Here is a 13,205-nt window from a genome sequence, read left to right as displayed (position 1 = left end):
TTGGGGCAATCCGGTGTCGTAGAACCCGCTGCCGTGGGTTGCGGACATACTTATCGTGTTTGGTGCTAACATACATGAAATCGGCCAAAAGATTTATATGGGAGTCATACCCAAACCTCAACCGATTTCAATATAATTTTTTTTTCGTCCGTATTTCATTGAAATCGCCTTTGGTGCGTTAGATAAAAGAAATTGGACAAAAATGTATATAGCTCCCAAATCTGAATCTGTTTGAAAATATAAATCGACAAATATATTTTTGTACCAAATTTAGTCACTCATGTATCGTGTTTGGTGCATCAAATATGTGAAATCGGCAGCTATATCCAAATCGGAATCGATTTCAATATAATTTGACTAAATTATTTTCGGATCGAAATCCCGTCACACATTCCAAATTTCATTGGAATCGAACATACATATCGTGTTTGGTGCATCAAATAAACGAAATCGGTCGAAAATATATAAAGGAGCTACATCCACATCAGAACCGATTTCAATATAATTGGCAAATTTATTTTCTAATTAAATACCGTTAAATACCAAGTTTCATTCAAATAGAACGTACATATCGTGTTTGGTGTATCGAATAAACGAAATCGGTCGAAAATATATGTGGGAGCTATATCCAAATCTAAACCGATTTCTATATAATTTGACAAATGTATGTTCGTTTTAATTTTTCGGTACACATTCCAAATTTCAATGAAATTAGATATACATAGTACGTTTGGTGTATCAAATACATGAAATCGGCCGAAAATATTTATGGGAGTTATATCCTCATCGGAATCGATTTCAATATAATTTGACTAATTTATTTTCTGATCAAAATCCCGTCACAAATTCCAAATGTCATTGGAATCGAACATACATATCGTGTTTGGTGCATCAAATAAATGAAATCGGTCGAAAATATATATGGGAGCTATATTCCACATATCCCATGAACCGATTTCTATATAATTTGGCAAATGTGTTCGTTTTAATTTTCGTTACACATAGTATGTTACACATAGTATGTAAATGAAATCGGCCGAAAATATTTATGGGAGCTATATCCAAATCTGAACCGGTTTCAATATAATTTGGCAAATTCATTTTTGTTTCAAATTCCGTTACGCATTCCAAATTTGGAGACTGTATCCGTAATCGATCAATAGATGTGCATATAAAATCTAGTTTTCGGTTTTCGAGTCCAATAATTACAAACAAACATACAAACATTTCCCTTTTATAGATATAAAAGATAGAAGATGGTAAAAATAATACTTTATTATATATATTATTAGCTGGCCCGGTCCGCGTTGCCGGCCCGTAGTTTTTGTCTATTATGCATATTTGTCAAAGCATAATTATTCACAGATATGACTGATATAAGAGTTCACGTACTGGTCGATTAAAAGTGTTTTAAAATACCTGTACCCATATTTAATCCGTGGGCGTCAATATATAAACCGTGCGCTTCAAATGTGTGGATGTGCTATACAAATCTATTAAAAAGTATATATCAATCTTATCCCCATATAAGGGATCAAATTAATTTTTAGTATGGTAAAAATCGTAGCAAAATTTTCCAGTCAAATGAGCAGTAATTTGGAATTTACTGTATTTTGTACACCTCATAATTGAAGGCTGAATGATTTAAAAACAGCCAAAGTTAATTACTTTTTTTAAACCCATTAACACCTCAGATTGTGCATTAGAGTCCTCATAAGTTCCCCCTAACCATGTCGGTCTGTTTGTCCGCCAAAAGGTGGACTTGAGGGGGTACTATTACCTGGAGAAAATTATAAAATTTGTAAATATGTTGAAATTTTTGTGTAAGATTTTCACCCCAAATATACATTTTTAGCCAAATCCTTTGAAATATATGGGTATTATATGGGCACTACTCCGAAACATCGACCTACATTGAAAACTTTCTTCTACCACTTTTAATCCAATATGACAAATAGAGGCCAAATCAAAAATATAGCTATTTTAAACCCATTACCGTAAGATGGGAATTAATTTTATTTGCCATTTAAATTGTAAGTTGGAGACCCCATAAAGTCCATATTTTTCATCATAGTATAATTCAACGACGATTCAACAAATATTCGGTCCCGTGCTACTTTCTTATATTTGTAATTTGTTCATGTTTTCACAATTTATTTCATATAGATGTACATCCCAAATCTACGTCCCCAGCCAATATTCTCTTGGGGGTTACAAATTCAATAGAATACAAATTAGATGTGAAAGTGCACTTGGGGATACTCCAATGTGGTGACTTTACTTAAATAAACTCCTATGTGGCAATTATCTGTATGATGGTTCCCTACCCCAAGGTAGCATAAATACAATTTTTTAGCCAAATCAATTGATGAATGTGGTCAACCCCAATATGGGCCCTACTCTGAAAATTTCAAATTATATGCGAAAAGGTTCTCTACTTCCTTAGAAACAAAGATGCCAAATAAGAGCCAAAAAAAGAAAAAATGGCAACTCTGCTCGCATGCAGGTGTTTTTTCTGTGTGTCGTCAAACAAATAAAAATTTTATTAAAATTTCGCAGTTATTGTGTCTTTAGAAGTTTTAAATTGTGATTCTTTAAATATATACATTTCAATAGTTCGCGATAGTGTGAAGTTTTTGTGAAATATAGTGTTTTTATACTATTTTACAAAATTTAATTTTGTGCGCGTTGATCTTTATTTTTTTGGTGTTTTAATTTTCTTTTCTGCGTTTGTTATTTACAACGTAGTGTTATTTTCTTTTGTCTTTGACGTTTGTGCCTGATTTCCTTTTGCTGTCCTGTACGTATTAAATTAGCTTTCTTGAGCATACTTTTAGGCTGCTACTGTAAATTGATTATTAAACTATTTCCCCAATACGCTGTTTCCTTTAGTATTTCTAATAATCATGGAGTGCTCGAATAAAAATTGTAAAATTACTAATTTTAAAGAACGTTTACTAACATGTTGGCTATGCGATATGAACATGAACATTTAAAATGTGCCGATCTTAATGGCCGCCATTTTGATGTTCTTACTGATCGCGAAAAATATGGTTTACGTTGGGCATGTATTGATTGTAGGCCCTTAGAAATTAACTTTTATACTCATTTCAAGGATACTACAGTTGATAACCTTCCCGATACTACAGTTGATAACCTTCGGTATTATACTCCCAAAGAATTATGCATTTTGAGCTCTCATTGGACGGATTATTGTCACATGAAAGAAGTAGGTCCACGCTTTGAAATGAGCCCCATTAAGCTTTTTTCGGTCATTTTTGTTTGTTTAAATGTGTTCGCATCTTCCACCTGAACTAAATTGACAAAAGAAGAATAACAAATTGAAAAAATCTTCAACTTGTTCCCTGATTTTTTACAGCAAATGTTTAAAGGTCCTTACAAAGTTTGTCAATAGAATGTACTATTATTTTAAAATTCGATTTAATTGAATTTTTTTTTCGATTTTTTCCCGATTTCAATGAGATCTTTTTTTTGTGATTTTTTAGCGATTTTGAAAAAGTAATTATCTTTTAACTTTGGTTTGACCGCGTTAAATAATTTCGATATCATCTATTCCGTTTCGCCACCACATAACATAACATAACATACCATAACATAACGGTACTACACTCCCATATAACCCGCCATCAATTTCAGTTCTCAAGAAATCAAGACAATTAAATAAATTGGTATTAATATTCGAATTCAAAAATGAGAAGTAAGTCAAAATGTAAAAAATCAAGCAAAATAAAACATTACTATTGTCCATTTCAAAAGCCAAAATGAAAATGTTAATATATAACATTTTTACGTGATTTTTTTTGGATATTATCTTTTTTGAGAGACAATTCGACAGGAGACAATTCCGAATTTGTATAAATCGTTAGAATCAGTCCAGCGGTTCTTAAGTTATAAGCGTAGTAACTAACACAACTATATATATAGATATTATGATAAGTCAAATTGAAAAAGTCGTACATTATATAAAATTGAAAAAAAAATCAACTTGTTTGCGGATATTTACAGCAAATGTTTAAAGATCCTAACGAAGTTAGCCAATAGAATGAGCTATCATTTGGATAGCATAGCACATCATTCGATCCCATTGAAAATGTTTACTCGATTTTTCCTGAATTTAGAATTTTTGTAATGAGATAGTCTCTCTTTTCGTTACTTTTTTGGTGTAAATTTTGGTGTGAACACGATGAATTATTTCGATATCATCTATTCCGTTTCGCCTCCACAAAATTCGGTACTACAATTCAATGTAACCCATCTGCAATATCCATTCTCAAAAAATCGAGTCAATTCAATAAAGTTGATCTAATTAAAAAAAAAAACGTTTGTACACAGTAAATATTATTTTTTCCATATCTTACCCTCTGCGGAAATTATACTATTCGTATAGTTCAACTTACTATGCTGTGGAAAGGTGGGTTGTTACGAGCCAAGGCGTCCCTGTTATGTATGTGTTTATCAGGTGGGTCAAAGCTCAACCGAGGTGAAATATAGTCACTTGTGTTGGCTTCCACTCCCACATTCCTTACACGTCTTAAAATCGCAGAATGTCGAAAGGATTGACAGCGCCATTCGCGTCATTCTCTGAATAGAAGAGCACACCTTATTGCCTGTTCCTCTACATATATGTAAGCACAATAGGGTATCCAGTGCTTGAGGAGTGCTCCTGAAGGGACCCGTTATTAGTAAGGATGGGGCTCTTTGAACTTTGTCAATGTGTCGCAAGTAAGTTGACTTCTTTTACCATCCGATTCAGCTTTGTTAATGATTGCTACTCGAAGATTGTTCGTCTCTACTCGTCTGGGAATACTTCCTCTTCCGTCCTGTTTGCCTGGCCTGTTGCGGCTTGACCTCCCTTGTGGCCCTTTCCAGGCTTAGAGCTTGTAGGGGCTGATAGGGTCTGCTTGGTCACAATCGACTTGCTGACTGACGGCACGGAAGTTGTAGGTTTCGGCTGAGAGGCCGTAGATTGCTGACCACCATAGGATCCTCAACAGAGGGTTGGACCACGGGTGGGTCTTCCCTACCGTTGATAGCAGATGGTAGGAGAGCTAGAACAACTTGATTAAGAGATCAGGTCAGTAGTTGCGGGTGGTTCTTCTCGAACTTTGCAATTACTTTGAGGTTCATCTTGATCAGAATCCTCTCTCCCTCTGTAATCTGTGCGGGGTCCTGGCCGATAAATTACCGACCTTCTTCCAATAATTACCGACCTTTTTTAGCCCGGTGTTGCTTTCTCCTCTTTCGGATCGGCGACTTCGAGAGTGGTAGGGTTGCTGGTAGTATTCCTGCCAGCACCTACGTTGATGGTGGCCGATTTAGGCATAAGTCATCGGAAGCGACCGACGAAGATCCCTCCTGAAGTTGTGACTCCGCACAAGTCTCATTACACTCAATGAGTTGGCCTTTTTAAGTGACTTAGCATTTTGAGGCGAGGGAATAACAGTGATGTCAAGTTCCTCATCGAAAAGTGCCGAGTCATTTCCGAAGCCAGAAGGAACACTTTCCTGACTGAGCCTTAGTGCCTTTGTCTTTTCCAGGAGAGCGTGCGAACATAGTCGGTACCCTGACTGCAACTAAAGGGCTGCAAATGTGACAATTTTTTCTATTTATACCGTGGAGAGAACACGCTCGTCATGTTATGCCCCGTTTGATCAAACGCATAACAGTACGTGACATCCAACAAAATGCTCGATGTCTCGTCATGTCGGTCAGACTCAAACCCGTCGTCATAACATATAATGACCAGTAAAAGGGGATGTTGAATAGTGTGTCATACAAAAATGTTCTACCAAAAAAAAATAACAACAACAATGAAACAATTGCCAACGAAAAAGACACACACGTAATGAAGGCAAAGCGCTGTCGCTACCTGTTTTTTCCGATATATGAAAAAAAAAACATTTTTTGTAATAAAGTATTTCTTGGGAATACTAACATATTTCAGGTACTTCTGATGGTCTACCCAAAATTTTCACATATCGTGGTTATTGACGAAACAATCCAAAATGTCAATCCTTTAAAAAAACCTGACAAATTTTCTTAATAAAAACACGGTTTGGTTTTTCTTATTTTAATTATAATTTCATACATTTTTGTCTCCAGTACTGAGGTGTAAATGAAAATGAGTGCTACTTTAATTCAAGTAAACAACACTAAATACTTCCATTGTTCTATTCTGCGCATATTCTGTTATTGAGTGAGAGTCATATCTCTGCCCACATACTGTAATTCTAAAAGAACACTATATGTAGGTAGAAAATAGCCAAACAATATTTACCTATTATTTTATAACCAAAATTTTATGATAGACGCCAATAAATTGGGATTGTCCAGTATATTTTCCTTTTTTTCTATTCATTTGTTGATGTCTATGCATATTTTGTTATTGAATTAGAGTCATATCTGCCCTCATCTAATATATTTTTGAATTATTGGTTTTGTATTCAATTTTAAATTTATTTATTTTACACATGTTCACCGTTGAAAGTAGCACACGTACACAAATGACACACAATTATGACGACGACATGGTTCGATGTCATCGTCGACACCCTGCATTTGTGGAGAACACCATGCAAATATTCGAGTCAGCCATGCCACGATCGAACCTTTGACAATGACACACATGAATCAAAATAGGGGATGTTGTTGGTTGTCATTGCCTACCAAATACATAGCGCATGATTGAATAGACAAAGTCAGTGTGTCGAAAAAATCATAATTCATACAATTCGTCTTGTGCCTTTACTGCAAACCGAGGAACACTGATGGGCACGGTTTACGTAACACCCCAGCGTTAGGGTGTCTTTTTTGCTCGGTATACCAACACCGATCACTGTCTAATTTGGGGCACCAGTTGTTCGCCCCGTCGAACCAGGTATCATGGGCACTCGGATATTTGTTTCGAAACTCTCCTCCCGGTACCGCTGAGTTGTCCGCGACTGCTTATTTAATTCGCATCTGCCCAATATGTCTATTGCGTTCCGCTATCCGCAACCTGTGGACGCATCCAGCTGTGTTTCCGCGAACGGACGATTATATAAAAATCCATGTAACATTTTTTGTAACTCTTGTTTTTTTGCCTCGAAGTACAATTGAAATGTTTGTTGACGCACTATATCTACATGTTTTTTTAAACAAAATATTTAACTTGGCTAGAATGTGATGTGGACATTACTCTCAGCCTGTAAATTGATATAATTGGACGATACGTCTATCGCTAATATTTCGTTTGTAAATTCAAAATGTTTTGCTCTGAACGCGGCTCTAATTGTGTGTAAGTTTGTCTGTCGGCGACCGTAAATTTTTTACGTCACCAAAAGCTCCATCAAACAGTCGGAAGAACTGCAGCCGCACTGAAGTCTACTACATTTTTAGAATTCGTCTTTGCAGGAAACGGTATGGATTCTTCTTCTTCTATGGATTCTTCTAATTATATTATAAATAGGTCTGGCCGAACTTAGCTGCTTTTAATATATTTAACATTATTAGAGCTTTTCCGCTTTTTATGTGGCATACTCTACACTATAAATAGAACTAAAATAAAAAAAAACACTTAAAACTTCAAAATGTTGACTAAACCAACTGAACTAACATTCGTCTGGACTAAAAAATTGTTTTTCTACTTTTTGTTTTTTTACTCGAAGTATTTTTATTAAAAATTCTTACATATACTGTTTTTTTTTAATATTCTTAAAAATATGTATATTTTCAGTTTACTTTACCTTAAGGCACATGACGCTGATGTTGGACAAAATAGTAATTTGGAATATACAATAATGGATGCCGTTAGTAATCAGTATTTTCAAATCGATTTTTTGACTGGGAACATACAATTGTTGCAAAAATTAGATTACGAATTGATAAAAGAGTTCACATTTAACGTTATGGTAAGTATATTTTTGTGTAACGTTAAGTCCTTAATGCAGGAAACACGCAGTAACTTTGAGCTCGGCTCCTTCACTGCAACGAGTGTGTCCAATTCGTACGTACTCTAAATCGAATTACACATAAAACGCCAAAATTTAGTAAAAATGCTGGATCAATGCACAACAATAAGTACAAAGCATTACAATTCATGCATTTGGGAGAACTACATGGTACTTCAAATCGCACACCAACAATCGTTAAGTTAAGACGGGTCGAATCCAGCATGATAATGATGAGTTCCATTTTAATGCAAATCGTTGGAGAATCATTGGTATACAATTTCATACACTTCCGTCAAAAAAATGTGGCTAAATTCATTAAAATAGTGAATACCTGCAGGTGCCATTATATGACCTATTTACACAGTTGTTGATGAATATAATATGAAAAAATGAGTCTAGAATCGAAAACACAAAACTGACCTCAATTCGTTTAAAAGATTGTTTGATTCCTATGGACAGACGGACATCACTAATCGACTTAGAACTTTAGGCAGATCAAGAATGTATTTACTTTATAGGGACTAACGTGAACATTTCGAGAAGTTACAAACGTAATGGCAGTTAATACATATGTGATATAGTCATGTGATATGATATATCAATTTGGACCGCACCGAATGTCTGTTGTGGCGGAAATTCACACAGTAAGTCACAGGGACATAAAAGCACTGGGAAATAAATAAACAGACCCAAAAGTAAAACCTTTATTTTTAGAGTTTTAGTAGTCTCAGATTAGCTACAACTGGCAATAATTGTTTAGGAAAAGTAGTGGAGGTCTTATCTGAAAATAGGGCTTAGTTCTAGAAATACACTTGTTTAGCATCGGACATTGTGAAGATGAATGTTTTTAGATTTTGTTGCTTGCATTTTTTCTTATGGCTATATATGTGGTTTTCAAATTAATGGTTTGTACTTTAATTTGTGATCCGGTTTAATTATTATATATTATATAACTTTATACAAGAGATCTTTCTTTTATTTTCACAATTAAATTAGTTTTTTTAATCGCTGTTGCTTTTCATTATGTTCTGTTTTAATATAACGAAGTATTTTAATAGAAAAATAGAACTGTTTCGTTCAATTTGAAATAAAAAAGACTAAAACGTATTTTTTGTCCCTCTGAGGTCGAAGGTCGGTAGGAGAAATTATTCAAAACAGTTAAAATGATTGAGCAGTCATAAGTAAAAATAATTCTAAGCTGCAAAATTCACTTATTTATTTTATTTAAAAATTATAATAAAAATAAAGTAAATATAAAAGTAATATGTTGGTTCATTCTTCTTGCTCTTTGCGACTTTACAAAAAATTGTATGTGTGGGCTGTAGTTTGAGTGATGGCATGTGGAAGTTCAGAAGTGTGATAGACGAATTCGTATATACCTCATATGATACCTGTGACATTACTTTGAAAATTATGATAATGTTTAAGAATGTGTGTATTCATTGAAAAGCCGATACACCCAAAACGAGTCACTATTTGGTGCGGATTTTTGTCAAGAGGCATAAATAGTTAAAAAAAAAATTAAGAAAAGGATATTGACAACAATTGGATGTTGAAACCAAACTGCGCACAGTGTTACTACCGTGTACCGTGTAAAAATGGTAAAAACCAAGTCCTTCGTAGTACTAATTTATGGGAATATCTAGGAAAACATATTAATTGAAAGGAATCTGAATTTTGGTATTGATACGTTGAGATTTTTTTACTGTAATCTCCATTTTTGTCCAAACCAAATATATTATATTATGATAACTATTTACAAATTTAAAGCATCGGTCACTACAAATGTAATTAGCGTTTACACTTACTAAACATGTAGTGCTTATTTCATTACCTTTGTAAAGAAAATTTTGAAATTAGTGGAGTGGGAAAAATTTTGTATAAAAGTGTATATCGATTTTATTTGTTGGTTGAGTTGAGAAAACTGAGCCCTTCAAACGTATTGAAGCTTAAACTGTTGTGGTTCGGAATATGTCGTCATATGTTATGTCTTCACTCACAAAATATTAAGAACAGGGGAAACTAAACTGCTAAGCACTTACATAAGATTGTCTTTAAATTGTAAAAATATTGTCCTAACAGACAAAAAGTAGAACCAGGCTTAAAAGATTTGCTCGATACGGTGCTTTAATTTAGATTTTGTAAGTTTGAAGGTATTACTTATAAAGTACTTTTAATTTTTTTTATTATCTAGAAGCCGGATAACTTCACAATAAGAGGTCGCTCACATATATTGCCTATACGGAAAGTTTGGTCACAATCAAATACTGATGAATTGGTGAACTTATACCATTGACTTTGGCTCAAATCATAACAATTTTTTTTCTATATTGTCAATAATGTAAGCTAGTAAAAACACGTTAAGTTCGTGTCGAACATTTAATACCCATTCCAACAGGTGAAGAAAGCATTTAAACATAAGAGTATTAGGATTCAGTATTCAAACGAGTTTCATTTTAAACTGCAAATCCTAACGAACTTGGTTGGAGAATTTGAATGTTCAATTTTCTGCTACAGATATTGGAATATATTGTAAGTTTAAACTACCAAATTTGAAATGTTGGAAAATCATGAGGATTTCCGATATCGGGGAGTACCGTTAGAAAAAACGTGGACCTATATAGAAAATGTTCCGTCAGCACACGTTGTTGTTGTTGTAGTAGTAGTAGTATATGTATGTGTTTGCGTTCTGCTAATCTGGTTCCAGCTCCAGGTTTAGAAATTCGGCTACTTTAACGGGCTGTAGCCAGAGATCTTCTGGAGTGAGTTGGGTAGGTTTGGCTGAGCAATTAAAAAGGTGTAGCGTATTGTGCGGGCCTGTATCGCACGCTGGGCAGGCGTTCCGCACATCTTCGTCAATTCGTGCCCAATACGAATTGAGACGGCTGCACCATCCTGAACGTAGTTGGGCCAAAACTACCCTGGTTTGCCTAGGCAGCCGACGTCCTTCAGCTGCAATGCATAGGGGGTGGACTCCGAGGATGGCATTCATACTCTAATTATTAACTACCTCTGCGACTGCATCAGTATGAATTTTATTCAGACTCGCTTGATAGGCTTCATGATCTAGGGGCTCTCTCTTATATCGCTGGACCTCTCTCTCTAGATCATGCAAGTCCTTCAGACTCGCTTGATAGGCTTCATGATCTAGGGGCTCTCTCTTATATCGCTGGACCTCTCTCTCTAGATCATCCAAGTCCTTCCTGACACGCCTGGGTGCGGGAGATTTATCCACCATATGATGGTTGGGATGACTCTCACGGTAACACCCAAGCAGGTACTGCAACGAAAGCATATATCTATGCTGACGTAAGGGAAGGACCTTCTCCTCCTCATGTAGACGGTCCACTGGTGTCATGAGAAGGCACCCTGTCGCAGTTCTCAGGGCAGCGTTCTGGCAGGTCTGGATGGGCTTCCACTGCGTAGCACTAGTATTCACAGACCACAGTGGAGCCGCATAGCTGACCACAGACCGACCTATCGCATTATAAGAGGCTTCTTTGTCCGCACCCCCACGACCTGCACATTCAGCTGTGTTCTCATATCCACAGACCATATGAAGAGTGTAGCCGTTGATTTCGTGGCGGATATTTTCATTTTCCTTGTGTGGAAGTATGCGGCAATCTCCACGAGATAGGGGTTCAGCCTTTCACATATATCATTGACCATTGGGCTCGACGCCTTTGGACTTCTTGTTCTGGAATTCCACGTACGACTGGCGTCCACACATATAGTTGATTATCCAACATTTCAAATTTGGCCGGAGGGTAGTTCTCTGTACGTCCTCAAACAGTGTGGCATGATTGACCGTATCAAATGCCTTTGATAGGTCAAGGGCTACCAACACTGTTCTGTCACACGGCCTGTTCTGGTTCAGTCCTCTACTAATATGTGTGGAAATGGCGTGTAATGCTGTTGTGGTACTATGTTGTGGACGGAATCCGTGCTGGTGGTTGACAACTGTATAGCTTCCTCTAATGCTGGGGAGGAGTAAAGCCTCAAGAGTCTTTGCTACTGGCGACAAAAGCGAAATCGGCCTGTACGATTCGCCTTTACTGGCATCTTTGCCTGGCTTCAGTAGCGGGACCACCCGGCCCATTTTCCAGGTTTCGGGCACTATGTGGGTGGCTACCGACAAATTGAGAACTTTCGTTAAGTACTCGACTCCCGGCGTATCCAGCTGCTTCAACATTACCATTGAGATTCCGTCCGGGCCCAACGCTTTGGATGACTTAGCGTTACGGATGACATTTGCAACATCACCCATCATAAACTGTGGTGGTTCCTCCTCGGCGGGAAGAGATCTGATACGACGTAGTACACCTCGCTTTGTCCTATTGCTCTCGGGGTGCTCGACAAATTGTCGGTTAAAATATTCCGCGCACCTCTTCGGATCAGTCACCGTTACGTCGTTAAAAGTGACTGAGGTCCTATCATCCTTTTTTCCATGGTTCGAGAGCGACTTAACCGTTGGGTTGTACGACGGAGATCATCACGCTCATTTGCTAATCCCGCTGCCTCTGCTGGGAAGTTTGGTCTTATCTCGGGTATTCGACCAGCAGGTATATAGCGAGCGGCTGCAGCTTTGATGATGTGTCGGAAAATCCTTTCTGCTACCCGAACATCAGAAGGTTGGGAAGTTCTCTGAAGCGGCGGTTGGTGAATTCTCTGAACTCTGGCCAGTAATCTTTCCCATGGTTAAGGAAAGTGCGGCGTTCAGAGGTTATGAAATCGGGCGACCTGCTTATGGAGACGATTATCGGGAGATGGACTGAGACAAGAGAAATGACGGGTTGCCAAGTCACGTCATTTATCAGACCGGGTGACACTATGGTTAAGTCTGGCGACCTGTGACACTCTCCTCTTATTCGGGTGGGGGCATCCTCGTTAACCGTGCAGACTGTAGAGCAGTCAATCTGCTCTGCCAGCGCTGTTCCCCTCTGGTCATTACCTAGGACGGAATGCCACAACTCATGGTGGGCATTAAAATCCTCTAGTACCAGGCGGTTATTGCCTACCAATAATGGGCTAATATCAGGCAAATAACGCGGTTCACAGCTATTAATCGGCGAGATATACACATTAAGCACCTTTACCTCGGCAGTTCCACACTTGACTGCTACCCCCATACATTCCATGTATGGGTCACTAGAGACTAGCTTAAGCGAGATAGGTCTGTACTGAACAGAATGGTGTAACAGGAACGCTAATCCTCCACCTCCACTTCTGGTGCGATCCTTCCTTAGTACGTAG

At 37.2% G+C, this 13,205-nt stretch overlaps 1 protein-coding gene across 6 annotated transcripts in view; it reads left to right on the top strand.

Moving 5' to 3' along the window:
* Positions 1-13,205, top strand: part of LOC101900172 (fat-like cadherin-related tumor suppressor homolog) — a 466,944-nt gene that overhangs the window by 149,452 nt on the left and 304,287 nt on the right. For all 6 annotated transcript variants that reach the window (XM_059129200.1, XM_059129194.1, XM_059129199.1 and 3 more), the window contains one exon: positions 7,736-7,910. In XM_059129200.1, coding sequence (XP_058985183.1) covers positions 7,736-7,910 — 175 coding nt within the window. The remainder of the gene's footprint in view (positions 1-7,735; positions 7,911-13,205) is intronic.

This window comes from Musca domestica, unplaced genomic scaffold (assembly GCF_030504385.1).
Source record: "Musca domestica strain aabys unplaced genomic scaffold, Musca_domestica.polishedcontigs.V.1.1 6, whole genome shotgun sequence".
In the NCBI taxonomy this organism is placed as follows: domain Eukaryota; kingdom Metazoa; phylum Arthropoda; class Insecta; order Diptera; family Muscidae; genus Musca; species Musca domestica.
The sequence above is the reverse complement of the archived record's forward strand: the minus strand, read 5'-3'. Positions and strand labels throughout refer to the sequence as shown.